At 38.9% G+C, this 24542-nt stretch overlaps 1 protein-coding gene across 1 annotated transcript in view; it reads right to left on the reverse strand.

Moving 5' to 3' along the window:
* The window catches only part of RSRC1 (arginine and serine rich coiled-coil 1), a 181346-nt gene that overhangs the window by 97660 nt on the left and 59144 nt on the right, over window positions 1-24542 (reverse strand). Inside the window, exon 5 of the mRNA XM_059822879.1 lies at window positions 6361-6397. Within this exon, the coding sequence (XP_059678862.1) occupies window positions 6361-6397 (37 nt within the window). The remainder of the gene's footprint in view (window positions 1-6360; window positions 6398-24542) is intronic.

Here is a 24542-nt window from a genome sequence, read left to right on the forward strand (position 1 = left end):
TTACTTTGGTTCAGGTCACACATTGGACAGGCTGCCCAGAGAGGTGGTGGAGTCACCATCCCTGGAGGTGTTCAAGGACCGTGTGGACGTGGCACTGCGGGACATGGTTTAGTGGGCATGGGGGGGTTGGGGTGGTGGTTGGACCTGATGATCTGACAGGTCTTTTCCAACCTTAGTGATTCTGTGATTCTGCAATATTACCACCACCAAATTATGGTAATAAATAATACCCTTTACTATCTACTTTGAAAAAAGGTAAACATAAAAGATCCTTTCTAAAGAAATTTGATCGATCATATGTACTGAATACTTTAAAACTATAAGCATCCGTATGTAAAGCTTACTAAACATGCCCAATCCTCTGCTCTGTATGGTTCATTTTTAATCAGGAGTAACAGCTTCCATGATTGTGTGATGCGCATAAACCATTTTACGAACTCTGATGACTGCATTTCTCAGTATGGTAGATGGAGCGTGATGAAAACTATCATCTATATTCCATATGTTAGATAAAACTGACATTTAAGATACTTAAATATTTTTTAATGTATATAACATTTTATTTCCTTCTCATCTAATTTTATTTTACAGGAACACATTCCTGCTACCTTCAGGTCCTCTATGTTCATTTGCAGCTATGGATTTGCATCTTCAGAGAATGCAATGGTTTCAGTTGTAACCTCATGTTAGTCAACAACGATCTGGGCTCAGTGCAAAAAAATCCAACAGCAGAATTCAGAGTATGCCTACGTAAATACAGATGTTTATATTCTAAATAGTAGGCGTTAACACAAACAGTTAATCAGTTACAAATAATAATTTGTCTGTGTAACCTATATTTAACACTATTTTATAAGAGTGCCCCAACTTGCTTATTTCTACAAATTCTTAAATTTTTTTTAAAAACTTCCAAAAGGTTAGTTATTATTATAACCTTGCCAGGAAGGCGTTAGCAGTGGCTGCATTCTCATACTTAACACCCCGAAAGGATTCACTTACTTTCCTTCATAAAGGGTAATAGATACGTATCAAGAAGATTCAAGTTGAAGATCCACTTTTAACGTTTACCTGAACAAACAGCAAACCAATGACTATTAAAAGAACTCATATAAGCAAACCACCTTGGATGTAAAATGCTTTAAAAGCACATACACGATAAATGAGAGAGATGTGAATGACAGGAATTAGAAAGGAAATAAATGCATCAGCATTTCTCATGACATCACAAGCTACAGACTAACATCTACAAGGCTTATGATACCACCAGCACCTTTCAGCACCATTTCCCTTCCACTAATCCGATTACCCACCTGATGATAGAAGAAGATTTTACTTGTACATTTTTATTTCATGAACATTTCCCATCTTTAGAAGACTTTCTGCACAACTGTGACCTGAAGTAGACAGCTCCAGGCTAAAGATTCTTGCCCCATCATTCTTGCCCCATACTAACCCCATTGCCCAAATGGGAAGAAAAGGAAGTTACAAAGTTCAGACAACCCATTCCTATCCACCTGCGCATGCTCTGCCCATGTGGCTATTCCTGTGCCCGAGTGGGGAGACTTCACAGTATACCCTCTCTTCTTAGGAAGAAAAAGTGAATTCCATGCTAAACTGCCATTGCTGTACCCCATCACCGTGCTCCTGCTCTCCTCTAATGCTGCCTATCTCCTGGACTAAAACTGCCCTCTCTAGGGGTGCCCCATCAGTGATCTCACCCAGGAGAGGAATTCAGTCGGAAGCTAAGAATGGGAGATAGGGCGTGAAAATTACAACTCCTCAAGAACATCACAGTGGTTTTCCTAAGGGCATTTTTTTCAGGTTTTGATGATTAGCACTTTATGAAAGGGCATGTGAGAAAGAAATGCCTTTTTTTTTTTTTAAGAAAAAAAAAGTGAAAAAATCTTGCTTTCAAGTAAATACAATTTCAATAGGAAAAAACCCAGCTACCCAGTCAGGCTGACACCTCCTCAGTAACAGAGAATTCAAGCTTGCAGAATAATTGACCAGCATGGAATTTTGCCAGGATACCAAGATAAACATAATTACTCATATTAAGAGTGTTAATTAATTGTTTGTGAACACAAATAATTGGCTGCTTGGTTTTACAGCTCATTAGAAAGCCAACAGTTCTATTAGACAATGCTGTCCAGTAGCCATACTAGGACCACTGAGCTGTAATCACCAACAGTCTGAAACTATGCCAGTGAAAATCAGTGAGAGGTCGACCACTGAAATCAAGCTCCAAGAAAAAAAAAAAAAAAACCCCAGTGACACCTAGTAAATAAGTATTAACACTTTCTGGATAAAGGAGGGTCTTTTTCGGTTGGGGTTTGGGTTTTTTGGCAGTTTTTTTGCTTGGTTGATCATTTATGCAAATTTTTCTGCCAAAGATCTCTCAAAAAAAGCCAAAGAGCTGCCAGATGGAGTTAACCAATATTAGTTATGAATTAGTGACCTTGATGTACACTACCTATGACACATGATGCAACTAAAAGCGTAAATAGTGAACTCCAGCAGCTTCCCTGGCAGTGCTACGCACAAGCACCGCGACAGCCAGCTTCGCAAGAGCTTGATCCGCGCCTGCTGGGGCTCATTGATTAACACACAACACGGGGAGCGCCCGCGTTCTTGGCAGACAATGACTATATTCTTACAAACCGCTGATGGGCTAAACAAGCTATTAATGACAGGTTGCTCTTCATCATTTAAAACAGACAGACTCCGCTGCTTGACCACAAGGACAAGCAAGTTATTGCTTGGAAATGTTATACAAAAGACACAAATAAGGTATCTCTAATGAGTAAACCACCCATATGGCTCCATGGTTCTTTTTTTGTAGAGCTATTAATAGAAAACAGGACCTATTCAGAGTTGCAGATATATAATCATCTACTCCAAGGTTTCTACAGTATGTTAAAATTTGTTACTCAGAAAAGGAATTACCTAAGTATAATTCAGCAAATAACCACCAAAATTTTTAGAATATAAGACGGATTCCCCTATGCTTAGAATGCTGCAGTTTCTTTTCTTAACTAGCTAAAAATAAAATACGCATCTGAGCAGATGCAGCTATCGGTGGTCAGAGGGGAGTGCGGCTGTGACCCCCTGGCACGGTCAGCCGGACACGCTGGACAGCCCTCCCCGCCAGCAGCAGCACCAGCACAGCTCCTCCAGGAGGGCCGGCTCTGACTGACCCTGAGGAACAGGCACAGGGACCTGCTGGGAAGTTCTCCAAGCTACAAAGGAAGTATTTTTGCTTATGAAAGCATCTGTTTTTAAACTGGAAGTATTTCACAGAATCCCTAAGGTTGGAAAAGACCTGTCAGATCACCAAGTCCAACCACCACCCCAACCCCACCATGCCCACTAAACCATGTCCCGCAGTGCCACGTCCACACGGTCCTTGAACCCCTCCAGGGATGGTGACTCCACCACCTCCCTGGGCAGCCTCTGCCAGTGCTTCACCACTCTCTCAGGAAAGACATTTTTCCCAATATCCAGCCTGAACCTCCCCTGGCGCAACTTGAGGCCGTTTCCTCTTGTCCTGTCACTTGTCACTTGGGAGAAGAGACCAACACCCACCTCCCCACAACCCCCTTTCAGGCAGTTGTAGAGAGCGATGAGGTCTCCCCTCATCCTCCTCCTCTCCAGACTGAACACCCCCAGCTCCCTCAGCCGCTCCTCATCAGACTTGTGCTCCAGACCCCTCACCAGCTCCGTCGCCCTTCTCTGGACACGCTCCAGCACCTCAATGTCCTTCTTGGAGTGAGGGGCCCAAAACTGAACACAGCATTCGAGGTGCAGCCTCACCAGCGCTGAGTACAGGGGCACGATCCCCTCCCTACTCCTGCTGCCCACACCATTTCTGACACAGGCCAGGATGCCGTTGGCCTTCTTGGCCACCTGGGCACACTGCTGGCTCATCTTCAGTCGGCTGTCGACCAACACCCCCAGGTCCTTTTCCACCAGGCAGCTTTCCAGCCACTCGTCCCCAAGCCTGTAGCGTTGCATGGGGTTGTTGTGACCCAAGTGCAGGACCCGGCACTTGGCCTTGTTGAACCGCATGCAATTGGCCTCGGCCCATCGATCCAGCCTGTCCAGATCCCTCTGCAGAGCCCTCCTGCCCTCCAGCAGATCAACCCTCCCAAATAAAAAACTTTCCAAATTAACAATTTGTAAAATATTTACCAAAGTTTTGAACAGCAGTTGTTAGACTACTTTATTCCACTCCTGTGTGTAGCTAGATGCTAGATACCAGGATGGCAGAAGCGACTTAAAGAAGGGTAAGCAGTAAAATAGGCTGCAATCAAATGAATGGGGTACATACGCAGAAAATCCGAATGGGAACATACAGACCCCCTAAGGACTATATCACAAATTGTAAAACACCCTTTTTTTACAGAAGGGATTAAATAATAGATTACCCAAGCGATATAAAGACTTCTTTTTTCATAGCGGGGAAAAAACTTCTTTACAAGTATTTGGAGATGCAGTGATTTAAAATAGTAGAACGAGAGCAATCGTGTGGCTTAAGTCTTCTGAGGAATAACCCTATAATTTATTGGCGTTCAAAAGGTCCTTGTGAACTTGTCTGACGTAACGTTGAGATATAAAACAGTTTTCAGCACAAATACTCCTGTCTGTGGGTGTCTTGGGAAACAGTTAATTTCCGTGAGCACCCATTCCCAGGACAAATTTTCTAAGATCTCAGGGAAAAGGAAAAAAGTCTCAAACCTGGAGGTTTTTTGACAGATCTTTCACAGAAATACAAGCAGCTAATATGTTTAATGAAGACAAAATTTTATTCAAACATACAGTGAGTTACCCTGTCAAAGAACTTAAGGCATCATTACTCTGCAGAGAATCTTTCCGGTGCATTTTCCCCCAAATCCCAGAGAAACCTTGAACACCAGTGAACGCTATTCCCGGTCCACCCCCCTGCCCCAGCTACTCAAAACCCACAGAGCCTCTTCCTTCTGCGCCTCCTTGTTTGAGGTGACATTATAAATCAGAGCTGCAGCTCCAGCTATTGCAGCACTCCCAATTTAGAAAAAGTACCAGTCATGGTCATCTGTCAAGACTACAGCATCTTTATAATGCATTAGAAAAATTCTCTGAGCCCATCAGATTACAACTACCTGACACCGGCAGAGGAATGAAACATTTTAAAAATTTATTTAAGGGATTCAACTAGCATGCAAGATACCAATGAAACCAGCAAACAAGATTAATTTTCAAACTGCTCGAAGAACTATTCATAACACTCAGCTATTTATTCCATTTACAGATTCAAAATACTAGTTGCAATGGAACATTTAATACGCCACCATTATAAAGGGGAAACTGTCGACAACTATGCCAGAATATACATCCTTTTCCTCCCGCTGTTACTCCGAGAAGATATTGGTACACAAGCTCCTACAAATCATATTTCCCAAGTGATTCCCAAAATGGGAAGCAACAACAGAAAAGCAATTTTTGCAAATGCTCGTGCAATACATTGCAATAAGATTTTACTTTAATAGCAGTATAGAACAGTATATATTATTTAGATATTGTATGAAAAAATTAAACATGAATTTAAACGCTTCACATGATGTACTGAGATATTCGTGCCGTTAATAGTGAATATTTTAATCTAATGGGATTTCATAATCTGTTTAGATGAACTACTTAATGTTCTGATGATTGCCAATACTAACATCCTAGGCTCAATGAGCTTCAGACTTGTGACAATATTGTATTTTTTCCAGTTTTGATCAACTGATTAGTTTTTAATGCCAAGTATGTCTTGCCATCACTTGCGGTTTGAATATGTTTACTTAAACTAAAAATATTTTGCATCTCAATTATTATTTTATACTGCAGCACTGAATGGAATTTAAGTCAATACATTATTCATAAAGCAAAGAGAAGAGAAAAAACAAAGCTGTGCACTTCTTTCGAAGACTTCAAATTACTAAACCATACCATATTTATGCATGCAATATTTGATTGTGTGTGTGTCTTTTTCTTTTTTTTTTTTTTTATCAAAAGTTTGTTGTTTTCAGATCAGGATATGCCAAAAATCCAACACCAAACAATTTTTGTTTATAATTAAGGCAATCATCAATCCAAGGATTGTAGTCTATTTTATTTCATCTCTACATCAAAAAAACTAATTTAAAAAAATTAAAATTCCCTTGAAATGGTAAGATAAATGAAAATGTAAGTGCCTTCACATAATAACAGTAAGCTGACCCTCTGGGAAATGGTTGACTTTCTCAATTCAAGGTATTCAAAGCTCATTCAAAAGTGTTCATTTGGAATGCAGATATCAAAGATGATGCAAATGTTCAAGAGAAAATTAAAACTTACCAGATGTTCTAATCCAGCTTTGATGTTTCCAGAGTCCCTGTAACAGAAGAACAAAAGTTCTAAATAGTTGCTAAATCCTTGTCTACAACGATTTACATTTAACTCAGAAATGTCAAAGCCATGTAATTTCTCGAGTATGTACAATTTTTACTTTTACTATTATTACTTTTACTATTATTACAATGCCTGAAAAATATCGATTATCCTAATGCGTAACTACAGAATTATTTAAAACCTCAAATTTTACCTGCCCTGCAATTGCCATAAACTGTAGCTATGTAACAGGACACTCACTTAAAAACCAACATTTTTAATTTAGTTAACCCTCCTATTCATACTGGAATTAATAAAACAAGACAGTGCATAATGCTCTTTATCACATCCACATTCAGTGGCTCATGGTTCTGCTTTGCCCCTCCTTCAATAATAAAATTACGTGACTGTTTACAAAGGTGATGGAAGGAACGAATCGTATATTAACAAACTAGGTTGTGGCAGTCGTGCTGAAACTTTGCATTTGACACCCGACAGCTGAAAAAAATACAAATGTACAGACACAAAAATAAGCAAAGTTGCATAAAGACAGGTACAAAAAAAAAATGGACCAAACTGTCGAAGTAAGAACACTGAAAAGCAAGGAGAATTCAGAGCGAAAGTTAATCCTTAACACGTCTTGCTACGTAAAAAAGATGACCTGAAAGAAAACCGAAGCAAAACAAATTAAAATAATCCCCAAATCCCAGGCCACTAGGCAAGGAGGCTGGTTTCTGCTTCCAGTGACTCCAGGCTCGACCTGCTCCCAGAAACGGTGTGCCTCCCGAGGAAGACGGGCTGCCACCACGGCTAGCGAGGAGAAACCGCCCCACGAGTCTTTCAAGTAATCAGTCTTGAACTATATAACCTAATGTGTATTTGCATTTATAATATTAATTTTTCAACAAATTATTCAACTATATCAAACCACGGATGCCAAAACCCCAACTACATTCCTCTAAGACAGCACACCGTGCGAGACGGAGGCTTCCGTTCTCTTTAAGACTTAGCGCAGGCTGTGGAAGGCATAATGTGAAGTTACGCACAAAAATGGTTAAATCTCTGAAATTTTGCTGGATACCGAATAAGGCTGCATTCGGTTACACATTTTACAAACTTGCTGTGCTGTATTTTAGACTTTTTACAGAAAGCTGTTATTTATAATTTCATAAAGCTTTCAAAAAAAGTCTGCTACGCACTTCTGTGCTATTTGAATATATCGTGAATGAAGCAAGAGAAAATGATGCACCTTTCTCACACCAATATTTTGGGGTTTGCCGCAAGAACTTATTACTCAGCTCCATACGGTATTTAAAAAGAAATCAGCTCCCACATCTATTTTTGAGGTGCTAAATGGCCTTAAAGAATTTAATCGCTTTGGAAGCGGGATCCAAGCAGCTGACACGAGGAGCTCCTAACTAATGGTATAAAACCTGCCCTGTTAGTGGTCTGTCTCCTGTGCTGTCCCTGTCATGACTTCATCAATATTTGTGCAACTCCTTTTGCCCTGTGCTGAAAGCGGACTTAATTCAATTATAGGTCTCAAAACTGATAAAAAAGGTCCTGAAGTGGAAAATGCGAAGAGATTATTGGCAAATGAATAAAGATTTGTATCGAACTAACACACAAGAGTAGAGCAGGGTGGGTTTGTTTTTTTTTTTTAATCATTCCCTGTCTTAAGTCTTCTGGGAACAGTGAGTTTCCCTTCCCCTCATGCAGCACATCGATTTCTGAATTAGACTGCAATATTAAATAATTAATATACTTGCCATGATTGATGTTTTGCATTAGTTGAATATTAGGTTATCAATCAAAATCCACTTGGTTTAATGTAATAATATTGAAAAAGTGTCACTGGCTGTTCATCCAATTTGTAGTTGAGGCAGCACAGATAGTAATATTGGTGTAACACAAGGCTCTAACGCAGGAAATGCAGTGGTTGAACAGACATAAGGCAAACATTATCAAACTAACCAGGACAAGGTTGAGGTTGTCCTAAATAAACCTCGTGGCACCTGTCACTTCCAATGAAAACCTCTTTCCAGCCGGAGGCTGCCGTGCATCAATCAGCAATGACAACTGGTGAAGCCATGGCATAATTTTATCTCTCTAGTTAAACAATAATCATATGTATAAGACTCCCATTAATACTGTATTTCAAATATTGTGTTATGCAAAATCAGACCTGTTGCTACAGCTCAGTAACACATAACCGCAGATGTCTACAGAAGACCTTCATCATTAATACCAGAGAACACCACAAATAAAAGGCAAGAACAGTTTTATGCACACCCATTATTATAATACTCCTCTAAAGGAACACCGAACAAAAGTTATATTAATTTTCTATCGTTATCAGGCAATAATGTTTTACTCAACTTTTACACCACACAGTTCCCAACAAGCTATAGATTTGCCTTTCAAACCATCTCCAGTGCTCCACATGCATTTTTTTGGGTTCATTAGGCAAGTTTGGTTTTATTCTTGAGTTTTTCTTCTTTCCATCAGAGAAGCCCTGGAATTGTATTTTCCCAATATAGTCAAGAAATTGTGCTGTAAAATACTAGTTGACGTGCATACATTTTAAAATCATATATTAAAACCAGCAAGCATAATACTCAGGCTAATCCAAATGTTAGCTTTTGGTAATGCCAGGGGGGAAAAAAAATCACAGCTGAGCTAAATTTGAATCATGGTCATGAGGGACCTGTAACAAGAAGCCAGGAATTCAATTAAGCAAGTGTAGCCAGCTTTTGGATTACTTAAAACCATAGTGTAGGTAACTAATTGAGGTAGTGTTAACTTATTAGTGCTAGTTCCTTTGCCAGTAAACTAAACTAAAATAAAAATGTTCACTAGCACTTGCTGAAAATCCTGATTTTAACCTAAACATATATTCATGTTCATACAGATAGTTCCCGTATAAAACTAACCATCAATCAAGGGAGCTGAAAACTATGCAATATCTTCAAGATATCTGAACTGGAGCTATTCTAAACTAATACAAGATTTCACTAATAATTTACTTTTAATACACTTACAGCAGTTTCACACAGGAGTTGTAGAACTCATACTTTTTTTTGCACCACAGAGCTAAACGAGTTACTGGGTACATGCAGACGCAGCACTTTGGAGCAAGGCACCCTCAAGAAGCTACTGTCTTAACATCACGCTACAACGCCAGTGACTTACTCTATTACTGTGAGGCTACCTAAAGTCAAAGAAGTCTCCGAGCTGTTTTGACTTATCACTAAAACAGGCAATTGAGCTTGTTAGTAGGTCTCTGTTACACTCTTTAAAATGACAAACAATTATGAGAGCAGAGTTTAATCTGTGCTGCTGTTCAGATTAGTAGCATCAAACTGGAAGTATCCTGCAATTTTTAAAAATTTATTCCAAACTAAAACAAACCACTTCAGTCCACATTCTTCGGTTCCTCTCAAGTTATCAACTCATTCTCGACACTTCCCTTATATTTGTAGTTAGTAATTTTCTTTGCCATAGATTTTTGGGTAGAATCCATAGGACACAGAATAATTCTATGGATTATCTGTATCTACGGCTGTTATAGGACAATTCAGGCTGGAGGGCCTCGGCAGGTCTGCAGTCCCACCGCCTGCTCAAGGCAGGGGCAGCTCGGAGGCCAGACCAGGCTGCTCAGAGTTTTATCCAGCCTGGTCTTGAAAGGACGATCTCCCTGGGCAACCTGTTTTGCTGATTAAATGTCCTCACTGGGAGCGTCCTTCCTTCTAGCTACTCCAGACGCCTCTTTTTTCAGTCTGTGCTGGTTGCATCTTTCCTCCTACCACACACCACTTCAAAGAGCCTGGCTCCTTCTCCTCGGTGACCTCCCTCCTCATCGGTCTGCGTGGCTGCTGTCACATGCCCTCGAAGCCACCTCTTCTCCAGGCTGAACCACCCCGCGTCCCTCATGTCCCCTCACAGGGGAAGTGCTCCAGCCCCTGACGGTCTTGGTGGCCTGAACTCCACACTGAACAGTCCCAATGTCTGATTTTCCTCCTCAGCCGCCAAATGAATAAATAAATCGTCTCATCATTAGCAAGGCCTTCAGCAGAATCCCCTCCAGTTCCACAACGTTAGCTACAAGCTGCAAAGAACAAAGTCATACACAGCATTTCGGGTCAGGCCGCGCCACATTCTCAAATAAAAGCCGTTTAACTCCACTCTTCATGAACGCCAATGTGTTAGTGCTGTTGATCAGGCAGCATTGTCCCAGGTGGTTACAGATAATTTTCATAGAGCTCTCTCGCTCTGAAAATTTTCTTGGATCATTCAAAAGCACATCACACAATACTTTCAACAATCTGTCAAGTATCATTTTAAATCCCTTTTTTGTCCCAGTATTCCTCTTGGATGAAGAATCCTGTAGTGAAGGATGTTCTTAGAACAACCTCATGTTTTCCTGTGCTTTATCCTCACGTTAACATGCTTCTACTGCTTGCTGTCACCTAACGGCCTTCCCTACAGATCATCTTCTGAACAACACACACATCCACTGTTTTTCCTCTGCATGTTATCAATTCCCATTTGTATTCTAGATAAACAACCTCAAGATAAACAGCTGAATCTCCTCAGAAGTCTTCAGAACTTCTTTATGAACTTCAGCAGGTGACAATATATTAAACACTCCCCAATACAAGCAACACGAAACAAGATAAACATAGTATGCTAAACCCAGCTTGAGTGGTGGTCCAGTCCCTTCTCTCACCTCCCTAAAGCTCTGCGTTGAAGGTAGATAAAGGGAGAGAAGACAGAAATGAGAAAAAATATGCCTTAGGTGTTAGGAATTACACCAAGGGGCATGGTGAAGACAATGAGTGAGGCTACTGCCATAGACGTCACGGCCACTGCCCCTCCTGTCTTGAGTTTCTTCAGTTAGTGAGGAGTCTCCGCCGACCCAACACAGCCAAAGTGAGGAACAGTCTTACTAAATGCAACTATAGTGAAGGTGACAGCTATGGGAGAAGTAGACTAGTCCACTATCTCTAGACCTTTCTTTCTGTGTATCATCTTTGTTTTAGCAGATTGGCATCTCAAACTCAGCGAGGTCTTTGCCTCATCATTTTCTGCTTCTGATACTCATAGCCTCCTCAAAGCTGACCTGCCAAGAGATGCTTAGCTTGTCAGTAGGCACTGTAAAAAAAGAAAATCAAACTCATCTAAATCAGATTCAGGTAAGGAATTTATTACACTAGCCTTGACTACCCAACCTAGCAGCATTGTTAATACTCCAACTTTCCAACTAAATTCCAGCAAACACCACCAGCCAGTAACAATTTCCTTTCTCTCTCAGAATGTGGAAATTCCCCATCTAAAACTCTGCCAACCTGTGGCAAGATCGGCTCTCCCAATGGTGAGTTTAAAGGCCAATATCTCATGATTTCCCAGACTAGAGCTGGGCCCTCTGTATTCCTGGGAAGAAGAAAATTAGGTTTCCACGTGACTACACACTATTTAATTCTACCTTGGGATAGCCCAAGATAGAGAACTGCTCCCTCCCTTCTTATTCTATATATATTCAATCTTTGCTGGATTTACTTTCCTCAGCCTCAAAAGTCTGTACAATCAGACTGAAGGCATTCCAGGTATCAAATTCTATAGGAGGAGGAAAATAAGGAACAGTTTTTTTCCCACTGAAGTTTTTAACTTTTTTCTAACTTTTACCTTGCGTGCACATTTTGGAGTAAGGCGTCGTGTGTACTCATACAGTTTAATCACAACTGGATGGGTAGCCTGAACAAAGCACTTGTGACCTTATCACTGTTTAGCGATGCATTTATGCAAACATTTAAACCATGTTATGTTCTGGAACAGCTTCACTGACTAATTTTAAGCTCACAGAACATGCCAGACATCGAGTACAACAGTCATGGCCAGATCATGCCTTTGTTCAACTCCAGAAAAATAAAAGCCTAGTATAGAAAAAAGTATTTTCTCCCTATTGGCAACAGCTAGAATAAATACACACGATTATTACATTTGCACGGTGACTGCTCAGAAGGCACTATAGATTTGAAGTTCTTCCCTGAGCTAGCTTGAATTTCAGCATCAGAGTTAGAGAACCCTGGGTGCAGTTTTTAGAAATGGATACCCCCATCACATTCAACTACATTTTATAGGTTTTGTATTGTTGTGTTTTCTGTAAAATTACAGGCTGGTGTTTCCAAATCTGACTTCAGACCACAGGTACTTATTTCAGTAGGCTTTGAAAGTCACAACAAAGATTACATAAAAATCTAAGCCCTATGCCTCTCCTCTCCTTCGACACCATCTCAAAGGGGCCAGTGCTGATTCTCCTGGGTGACCAGGTAAATTCATACCTACTGACTTTCGATGACAAGCTGGTCCAATACCACACCGGTAGTCTGGCAGAACTGCTGGTAAAGGCTACGTAATGTGCAGAAACAGAACAAAAACCACGTTACTCTTCAACACTACCACTTAACATCATCTGGGTTATAAAGAAAAACCTGAGAAGTAGGGCTATATTTTTTGTAGCCATAAGTGGAAGTTACATCAAAGGGAGCATACAGAAGGCAAGAAGAGAAAACCATAAAAGAAAGCTATTTCCTCCTGCCTCTCTTATACAAAGATGAAGGAAAAAAACTTGAGTTTTTTGAAAGTAACCAAATAACATACCCAAACGATATTACCAAGAATTAAAATAAAAATCCTTGCAATCTACTACTTACATAAGTTACACAAAGATTCTCAGCACTACATGTACCTCAAAGAGAATCCCTTGACAGTTGCAACGGCTCTAAGAGTTGTGGCTCCTTGTGTCTACTAAAAAACCGTTTTTCTTCCATTATTGGAAGATCCAAACAAGCAATAAAATGACTACAAAATAAAATAGTGAAAATAATTTAGCAGTGCAATGCCAACATCAGAGAGGGTTAGGGAATGGTTAGAGAGTCCTTCACTCTGACTGCTAGAAACTGCACCCATGATATTTTTGAAAAAGCGTGGAATGTTGTTTTGCTCTTTCTTAATATCAGATTCAAATGGTCTGGAACTGATCCTGAAGTGTAAAGACTCCAAAGCTGCTGGTGTCATGCTCAGTGGCTCCCTTGCTCCAGTCAACCACAGAATTTATTTCACTCAGGGAAAAAATGGTAAGAAGTTTGGCCAATTACTAATTTAAATGTCATAAAGAGTCAAGAAGATGATATGAAGGTCACTTATCAAAAGCCAGAAGAAAAGCAGAAGTCACACACACACACACAAATACATACAGAATAACTTGGAACTGCTGAAGAACTCAGTAGACTATAATGCAAGCTAAATCTAATCATGCTAAAACCAGGGCCTTTAAACAGGACACAAGGTGAAACAATTTCCATAATATGTTATCCTAGAGAGAAGAAAAATCAGTACCCAAGAGATCTTATCAAATATTCAAGAGGAGAAAAAAAAAAAATATATAACCCTGGCTCACAGAGTAAAATTCAAGATTTTATGCAACTGAAAGAAATACTGAAACGAAATCCGGCGGGGAGGGGGGACACACAAAATACAGTGTTGATAGAATCAGTATTTTCAAACAGACCCTAGAAAAAATCATTTTCGTCTTCAAGTATTTCACAGATAAATGAGAGCCAAAATAACTACCCCATAAAGCTCCCAATTCTGCTTTACCAAGAATTCCGGTCAGATACGGAAATCCCATAAATTACCAAAGCAGATTTCTTTATCCTGGTTGCCAGTTCAAGCCACTCCTCGGATAAACATGGCAGTTCAAAGGACCTCATAACATGCAAGTCCTTGGAGTTTTTCTATGCAGAGTGGGGTTTTGTTGGTTTTTTCCCTGGGTTTTGGGTGGGTGGCTGGGTTTTTGTCCTCCTGTTCTGTGCACGGGGTTCCCTCCACAAAGAGTAAAACCTTGTTAACCAGCGTTTGCATTCCCAGCAAACATAAGCAATTAAGCTTCAGGCTTTGGAATGTCACTGTCTCTGTTAACCAGATTATTTGGTAGTCTTAAGTAAATCAGACAACTTTGGCCTGGTTTACCTTTGCTGTAATATTATTTAGTAGGTATTCAATTAAAACATATCCTGTAGGTGAAAGTGTATGAAAACATTTCCGTAATGGACATTAGTGGTAGTAGGAAGTGTTGCTAATTAGCCTCAAAGTACAAAATAGATTACAAAAGTAGCAAAAAGCCCAGCAGTGTAAATGCACAGAGCGCTGCACTGAATATTAAACAAAGCAGAGCAAGTTTTAATGTTGGTAAGCATAACTATAGTAAAAACTCTCCGGACTAGTAAAGAGTGTTACAGGTTAATGAGGAACATATAAAGAGTGCACAATAATTATCATACCTAACACCTTACCATCTGTGTTTGGATGACTGTAGAATATAAACACAGTTTATCAGCATTAAGTCTGAAACTAATTACATGTGTATTTCCATTAGCATACTGTTAGGATAAATATTTAAAATGTTAGATTTTCCTCAGCTGCACTCAACCCTCAGTGTTGAAGAATACTAAATGTAAGTCAGCGAGAACATTTAAATGTTCTAAGCACTAAAACAATTTGAGTACAATCAATTTTCCATTTTCTGAAAGCTTCTAAATCCTCCTCATTCACCCAATTACTACTGTACTTAACCTAATGAAATGTTATTCTGCAGGAACAATACTATTCTTAAACAAATTTTTGAAAAATATAAGATTAAAAACTTCTAGACAAAGAATAAACTCCTAGAGAAAAGATGCAAATAAAATTACTATCATAATCTTTTGTTTTTTATTTGCAAGTATAAAACTGAAGAGAAACAAAAGCATGGAACATAGCATCTGTCATATCAGAATATAAAAAGATGATCCTGGCACAAAATGAAAAAGCTCTAATTCATTTGCAAATCAAGCCTGCCAGTTCTATTTCAAGCTGGCGGTAACTGTCAAGAGTTAACAAGATAATCACTTTCAATCCTGCCTTCAATGGTACATTACACTGTTATTCCATTCAATAAGGCCGTTCTTTGGGGCACTAGATGAATGGTTTTCATTTCTAACTCACACAAAAAGTTGCAAAAAAAAATCCATGGGGCTTAAGAAAGAAATCCCTTTATGGGCATTTATCTGCCGGCACTTGCTTTTAGGCAAAATGAGATATTTGGATACATTGGTGTCCATTCACTTCCTCTATTCCTTCAGGCCCTCAGTCTGTTGATAAAAAAAAAGGCACACAAGGAAACCTCAAGCCTGTTTCTTTTCTTTTTTTAAACTATCTATGCACATTAAACAAGTTCTGTAATAACATTTTGTAAATATTTCAGGAAGACCCAGCTCACTCCACCACACTGAAATGACACTGTATTTGAACGGATCCATCTTTGTCTAAATTCATTATAAACTGTACAAAAAAAATAGTAAACGCTCATGAAAATTGTGCTTAGGGAAACAATAACCAGTTCCTCATTAAATGTTCAATAAAGTTACCAATTAAAGGCACTCTACCTATGAAACAAGTTAATCTAGAATTTGTCTGCATTAATTATTTGTAATTTTTTTTTTTTTTTAAGATTCTGTGCTATGCCCAAGAGGAGCAAAATCTTATAGAAGTTTGTTAAGTTTTAAATACTTAATAACTTATTTGCTGGCACACAACTTTCTACTAATCTCTGCGAAAAAACACCTTCAAGCTTTCGCTCACTGCTCAAAATTCATATTGTAAGATATATACCACCTGCGTGTTAAGGTTTTATTGTACAGATACGCATTCTATTATCAAATAGTCTGCACTGACAACTTAAATCTTCTCTACTAACTTTAGAAACAAATTACCAAATCTTTTCTTCTTTTTTTTTTTCCTTTCTTTAAATCCCCATACATCTCAGTTCACAGAACAAAGCTAATATCTGTATTTAATATCTTAACTGAATTAAGCTTATCCAGCCTTGGGTCTTGTACTCATAATCAATGCCAACAAGCACACTGCCAATATCCATCTGTAGATAAATTTTATTTATCTTTTTAATAAAAATAAATAAAATTTTCCTCAATCTCAGGGACCCATCTTGCCAGTCACTTCTTATGCTATTTGCATACCTTACAAAGAACATTTTTGATCGTCTTTATAATCCACCACTACAAGTCAGACAACTTTTTCCATACACCCCACGTGCAAATGCTCCTTTATAGTACGAGTTTCTTTTATGAGAAATCTAAACACCAGAAGTTACCGGCAGACTTGCAGGCTTTGGTTTTGTTCTTTGCACTTCACAAGTTTCTTCAGAGGTTCTAAACAGAGAGATGTGCTTATAATTAAAAAAAATACCGTAACAAAACCAAAAACTATATGCCTGTATTTACGTAGCACTAGAACATAGTCATTTTTGCTGCCCTACTCTCCCTGCTTCCCAAAAAGAAAGAATATCAAATAAAAATGAATTAGAAGTTCACACACTTTGCAAAGACCTTGAAAGAGCACAAGCTGTTGCGCTTAGAACACGATTTAATAGAAAGTGAACAGATGGATTTCAACTAGCAGGTCATGGCTTTAGGTGAGACTAATACAGCCCCAAAAAAACAGGAGCCTGCCATAGAAATTTGGGATGTTTCCTTCCTCTCTAGCCAGCAGCAGTACAACGCCGGTACTGCTTAAAAATAAACAATCGCTTAAAAAAAAAAAAAACAAAAAAACCCCACCACAACACCGAAAAAAACCCCAAAATCCACAAACCACCCTCCATTCTGTAAAGCAGACATTGGGAATAAAAAGGAAAGATAAGCAGCAGAGCAATTCTTCAGTAAAGGTAGGTATTTGTTTCTAGCATTCACACCTGACTGATTGCCACAGCTCAGATGAAAGACCAGGACGGCCCGAGACTCCCAGGACACACGCATTTTAAGGGCAAAGGCTAAGCAAAGGTAGTTTCACATTTCCATTACTACTGGAGATGTGTGCAGCACTTCAGCAACTGTGGGCAAGTTCAGCTGAGACCCACAAAGTGCCACTTTACTGAAATTCCACCGCTTGTGACTGCATTTGATCCAATTTTAGCACGCTGAAACCTCATGCTTTTTTAGGCATCACTGTTGGGAGGTATAAAAATCCAATTTGTAAATGCTTTTCCACTGTTCCTCTCCGTGTCCCTGCAGTTTGGTTTTGTCGCTTTAGTTTAATTCCTCTACATTCTTTCATCTGGCCTGAATTTATCTCCCTAAGGAAGGCAGGGGCACACTCAGAATATACTCTAAATGTTTAAATTATGTTTAAATGTCAGATGGGCCCAGGTTTTCATCCCTATACAAGGTAAAAAATTTTCCTTCTCCTGAAAAACGCAGATCTACTCAATCTCAGAATATTTAGTTTCTACCTCCTCAACCACTTCAGCTAACACAGCTTGTAGCATTTCTGGTCCCAAGAGACGCGTTTCAGGCTCTATTTCACAATTAAACAGTTTGTTCCCATTACAGCTCGGCATAGCCCTAAAGAAAGCCTTTGCGAGGCTCTTGGTTTCTGCAAGGCAGCCAGTCCGAGCACACGCTGAGGGGCAGGAGCAGCTCAGAAGACTCTCCAACGTAAGTCTGACGTCAGGGAGAAGCCCCTGTTGTTACATGAACAACACGAACAAACCTCAACAGGCACGTTAATACGAAACCTGGAGGATTTACCACTGCGATGGTACTGCAGGCATTTTCAGGTCAAATAAATATACCGTAACTATTTTTCAATGGCACGATTTGCATCCTCCACAGTATCTCCTCAGCATTCAAATGCATCTTATCCTACGGGACTCTGGAGTTTTGTACACGTTTTTCAGGATTTTGAGGTCGATAAGTTATCCAGAGCATCACGAAGATCCTTTTATTTTAAGCAGAAGACTTCCAAATTCATCTGGGCTTTAACAAAACAGCCTTTCAGAAGAATTTGTGAAACATATTTAATATGAAAAAGGTTTCTTTAAAGTCTGACTTTCAGTAAAGAAGAACGTTGTATCTTCTACTAACAACTGCCACATTGGGCTGCATTGCAAGACAAATTTGTAAAATTTAAAAGGTAGAGTTTAAGTTGTTCAAGCTTGATAGGAAATTAGTTCCTCGGCCACAAATAAGGGGAAAGAAATAATATTTCATCAATGTAGAAAAAACCAAAAATTGATTGCAAGTCTCAAACATAGCTGACCAAACCCAAGCCTAACAGACAGTGACAAAAATAACCTGAAAGCACTTTAAAATTAATGGAAAGATTAGATAAAACCAAACCAAAACTAGCTAACTGAAGCTCACGAAGAAGATCTGGAAGAGGAGGAGATCGACAGAGATCGCTAAAGGGGTCCCCCACTTCAGCACCTTTGTTTTTACAGCATTCAGCCCAAACCAATGCTGGTTACCTGTGTGCTAACAAATCACCAAAGCCTGTAAAAGCCCTTTTAAATACATGTACTAGCAAGGATCAGAACTTGAAGTATATCTTGACGATAATATTTCAGTATTCAATAATAAAGACCTTCAGCGTTGTCAGGAAAAAAAAAAAAAATCTGTCACACTTGGACCCAGTCACAGTGGATTTGTACCTAATACAGCTACATCGAGATTGTAAAGACCAGGCTAATTTCCTTAAATTATCTGACAAGGCTAACACTTCTCTTCATTCCAAGGGCAACTAACTCGCTGCTAATTCAACAGCAGCACTAGACAACTAACTCTAATAGGTCTGTATCTTCCTTATTTGTTATTTCTTTCTCCAGCATTTGTAACCGTCTCTGACTATATAATGTACAAGTCTGTTATTACTTGACAGTGTTAATCAATGCTAAAATTGCTTTTGGTCTTGTGCTTATCGCACACCTACTTCTCAGAGAGAAACTTCAGAAGCAATAGACGTATTCAGGACATTGCTATGCCTGTGTCAGAAACACTGATACTGTCTAGAATTTGACGGCCAAAACGTTATGGTGAGTTAAGTAAACAAGGAAAGATCTGCAAGTTCCAGTAAATCACAACTTATATTTTTTGTAGAATATTTTACATCCTGAAAAAACACATGGAGTAATGCTGTCTAAACACTTCATGCTGGTTGAGTTGCACCAAAACCTCCTGAAGTCTTCATATATTCTTTAATTGTTAAGTCTACTGTTCGTACCACATCCCATTGGTCTGATTTGTTCTACTCTCCAAAATGCTTGCTTTCATTAATACGCTTTTAACCTTTTACTACCTTGAAAGATTAACATCATCTATTTTATTTGGCATTTATCATTCCCAGCACTTCAGAGAAAAGTCTCTGGTGAAAACGGAGAGCAGTACTGGCTTTGCAAGACGGAGCAAACTGCTGAGAAGTGGCCAGCCGAAGTCTAGCCTCTTGCTAGGCATTTTCTATTTTGGCATTCCTTCAATGAAATTAAAATACACTACTGATTTACCACCAAGTGGACCAAAATTAGAAGAAAAGACAAGAACACAAACATGTCTCATTCTACAGCCAAGATTTCCCTCAAAGGTTATTTTTCTAATATGAAGCCAAGAGTTTTCTGAAAGAATCAAGTACCATAAACACAGCAAGCTCCAAGGAAATTTGGATCTTAAGCAATTTGGAGCTTGAAGATTAAAACCAGCACTTCCTAGTGTACCTGCAAGTATTGGAGGTCAAGCGAAACATTCTACAAAAACAACTTCTGAACAAATAAGCAGCCAGATCAACAGCAGCAATTTCTGAGGCTTCACAGACCGTACAGAAAGACTTGGACATGTGGATGATCAGGCTGACAACTGAGCAAGCACTTCTGGTGGAAAGAATTTCTAACCTGCAAACAACCCAGCAAATACCCAACAACCACCTCAAGTTACAAACCTAACTAAGAAATTGTAGGCACACATCACAGAGCCTACTTCAAGTTCTCAGCAGCACCGTGCTTTGGTCTTCTCTGGGGAAATAAGTTGGAGCTAGATGTCTTTTTGTCCATAAAAGTTACCTTAATCCCTGTGTTTTTAGCTGTACCCGTTTCAGTTCACCTCAGTTAACATCATTTAGGACAGGAGACACGCTGAACCTACACAGACCTCCCTGGACACACTTTGTATCCATACAAGACAACAAACTCTGCAACGGAAACGATTTTATCTGACCGCACATCCCCTCCAGCACTTGTCTACCTGGCTGCTCATGAAGAACTTCCTGAACCGTTACAGTCTGACGCTTTAAGACAAACCTAAATTGTTGCTGGTTTACATTAAAATGCTAATATTTAAAGCAAAGTAAGGCAGACCGTTCAGGGTGGTAGCCTCAGACATCCCGGAGTTAGTCGGCCTTGTGTGTAAATCAAGCTTTTATATTCTTTCAAAGGAAGAGCAGACACTGGAGTCAGCAACTCCTTCGCTAACAGAAACTTTGCCTCTCTGTGATACTACCAGAACTAAGAATTTCTCTCTACTTTATTACAATACTGTGGATATTTGTCTTATTTCACTCTTTAAGAAATGTATTCCAGACAGTCTTACTGAGGTTAAATAGAGTAACATGAATACTTTGCTAACTACTATTAGAAGACCATGGTAGAGAACATTGGAGCATCTGTGCTCTGAAAGAGATTAAAGTCAGACTTAAGAAAAAAGAATATAACAAATTCAGAATATGGAACGACTGCGCAGACTGATGGACTGATCTACAGAAATTGCATACTGATATTGCTGAAAAAGAATATTCTAGTATATTGGCTCTTTTCCTACATTTTCAGGTTTGGCTGAAAGTTATAATCACAATATACAAAATTATTATGTCTTGCAAAGAAGTGCCAGAAACAAGTGTCCCCAGAAACGGGAACTGGAACCGTTCCAAGCAATCAGACACATTCATGTAACAACGGTCAGGACCGAGTGGCCTTTTACACAATGGCATGGCAGGATAAGCCACCTACTTAACTTTCTGTTCAAGCAAGATATTGGAAAGTTATGTGAGCGTTTGCGCATAATAATTTTCAGTCATTCAAAATAGGTCAGGATGCTGTTCTAACAACGTAAGCAAACAATATATAACTATATATATATATATCTCCTTCCCCTGGTCACTTCAGTCAACAAGGTCAGCCTGCATGGTTAGCATTTGGATGGGCAACTGTTACAGCAGTACCAACAGCAGATAATGGAAGAAACTGGAAGAATCAACTTAAGAAATTTAAAAATACAGTTGAAAGCCTTGTACCTACATGCAATAGAGGGAAAAATAATTTAGTGAGCTATGCGTATCTTTTTGCCCAGCAGTAGAAAGAAATACAGCATAACCAACACCTAGGGTAAACAGAAATGTTCAAACTGTATATAAGATGGGAGAAATTATTTCAACCACGGAGAAAAATTTGCAAACTCTGCCTGATAACTGGGATTTAAGATGGACTCTTTTTCTTGCACATCTGTAATGAGAGAAGTCGCACAAACCAATGGAAAAAATATCTGTAAAAGTATCCAATCTTTGTACATACAACACAGCCTAGCACATATTGCTTGGTGTACTACAAAAGCACAAAAGAAAATCGGTCTCCTTAAAGGCTTTCCTTTTGCCCATTCTATGTATGGCACTTACGTCATTCATCGTGACTACAGTAACGAGGAAGGCCGAAATTAGCACTCTATAGAGCATCCATACCCTTGCAGGATGTCAGCAGATGCAATTGTTGAATGACAAAAAGCCAAGTGCTGAGAAATATTTGAGAATACTATAATAGGCCAGCACCAGGTAGATATTTTTTTTTTTTAAATTAAAATATAGACCCCAAAGTCATAGCCAAGGGAATTCACTCTCTTGAATGTGGAATTTATCTGAATGCAATTACTTTACTCTTTTTAGCTCCATTTGACTTTGAGCTAAACATCAATTAGTGCACAAACATAATACTGCAAGATCTGTTAACTCCAATACTGATTTTTCCATAACAGATCTAAAGCAAATTTATTGGCCTTCATTTAATAGCTTTCAGCAATCACAAGTATCACACATGAAAGCCCAACTTCATCTACTGATGGTCACTTAAACCCTTAATTCTCACGATAAAACTCTCTCAGTCTTAGTTTTAAACCCCTTAAATTAGCAAACAAGACACCACATAATATATGCTATAAGCATAGGTCTTCTCTGAAAAGCTGGGACCTTCAAGTGCTTCAGCTGCGATGCAAGCCATTGAGCCATGGCCAATATAAGCTAATTTGAATAATCAATATGACAACCTTATTTTTCTAATGCAAACAGGATTGATACAGTAAGGTGTCTCACTGCCACATCACAGTCATGGCCTCTTTTAACCCCTAATTAGATTTAGGCGATTATCCCTGCTCTTCCTTACAAGTGTACAGCCCGGATAAGAGATGACAAAAGCTATCTGCCACTTACTCAGCCTTTGCAGACTGCAGGTTATCCAGGGAGATACAGGGTAAGATCAGCAAACAATTGTTATTCATATCATCTACAGTTCTAAGATAGTCACAGTTTTCCATACATGCTAAGTGAAAATAGCCCAGAGCATTAGGTAAATGCAAAACGCTTAAGAACATCAGGGTTACACAGATGGAAATTCAAGGTGATGTTTGGGAATTATGTTTAATTCAAATTGGTTATCACAAAGAAAACTATCTAGCAATGATTTTCTTTTTCAGATGGGAAACACTGAGTTTTCAATAGATTTGCGGTCATTGTTTATTTGTGTGTTACACTGAGTATTTTACATGGCTGTTTCTAAAAAAAAAAAATAAAAATTAAATCAAACTTAGAAACAGCAATGCCAATAGAATTACATAGCTAAACAAAGTACTAACAGACAGAGAAGATCTATTACAGAAATGTAATCACATTTCATTTACAAGAACTCTTATCTCAAGCACTTAAACATAAAATTTAAACAGTTTTCCATTTTATTGTACTCAGTATTTGAGCTAATAAGATATAGAAGTATAATCATGTTAGCAACATTTCTATTGCATTACATAAACACAGTACTAGATTAAAGGCAGACCAGGAAAAAGAAAGCATGATGTTGCATATAAAACCAAACACTTTATTTCTCCTGGCAGAAATAAGTATCACTGGTGATATCATGTGTGAAAACTGCCACGCTAAAATTAGATCCTATGTTCACAAAATGTCTATTCCCATACTAACTAAAAAAAAAAGTATTTCTGTACGTATTATCCATCTGTGAACGTGTTTAGCATGCTTTTGTAACCAAAAGAGAAGTATTCCCCTATAGTACGCTTTTATTAGCAGGCTATGCAATCACAGAACTGGAAGGATCATTTATCCAAGTCAGGTTTATTATCATTTATCCACCTCATGATTGGAGAAAAATTTTCAGAACTGTTTAAAAACACATTTATATATCACTTTGAAAATCACTGAAAGGTAATAAATTTTAGAAAATATTGTATATACGGTGATTAAACACTCCTTATCTTGAATACAGAGTATTGCTGATAAAGTAGACTACAGTGCAATCTCTGCATTGCTTCTTTAGGCTTTATTTCCCATCGAAGAATCACTGCTACTCTTCCCAGTTTTCTGCTCCTTCCACGTGCGGGTCAGAAGCAGCAGAGCACTGTCTTCTCCTCTGTTACCCCATCGACAAGCAACTGAAAATATTCTGTTCTATTCTACTCTGACGTCAACAGAACTGAACATCATGGGGACCTCTTCTATGCAGCAAACATGAAACAATAGTCATCCTAGATTTTCACCCGTGCAATAAGGTTTTTGTCTTGTTGCAGTTATTTATATCCATGCCTCCCAACAATTTGTGATTTTATCACCTCATTTTTCCTCACAGAGGTTCAAGATACGGTCACCTTGAAACCGTACTACTTAACGGTCCGAGCGACAACGCAGAAACTATGGGTATGCGCTCCCTCACAACGCGTCCGATGCACGACCCTACCTACGGTCCCTGACATTTCTCCTTCTCTGTGAAAAAAAAGTTTAACAATTTCTTTATGGGATTTTGTGCAACATACTATACATTTGAGCAGTCTTTTGAAAATGCACAATCATATCTGACTGTTACTACTTCTTTAAAATCAAAGACTATAAAGCTCTATGTGCTTGCCTAAAAACAGCCAACCAAATAAATACATAAATTAGAGGAAACAATAACGGAAGACAATAATCAGTTTTCTACTCGCATTATTTGAACTCATAAG

Source organism: Gavia stellata, chromosome 11 (genome assembly GCF_030936135.1).
Source record: "Gavia stellata isolate bGavSte3 chromosome 11, bGavSte3.hap2, whole genome shotgun sequence".
NCBI lineage: Eukaryota > Metazoa > Chordata > Aves > Gaviiformes > Gaviidae > Gavia > Gavia stellata.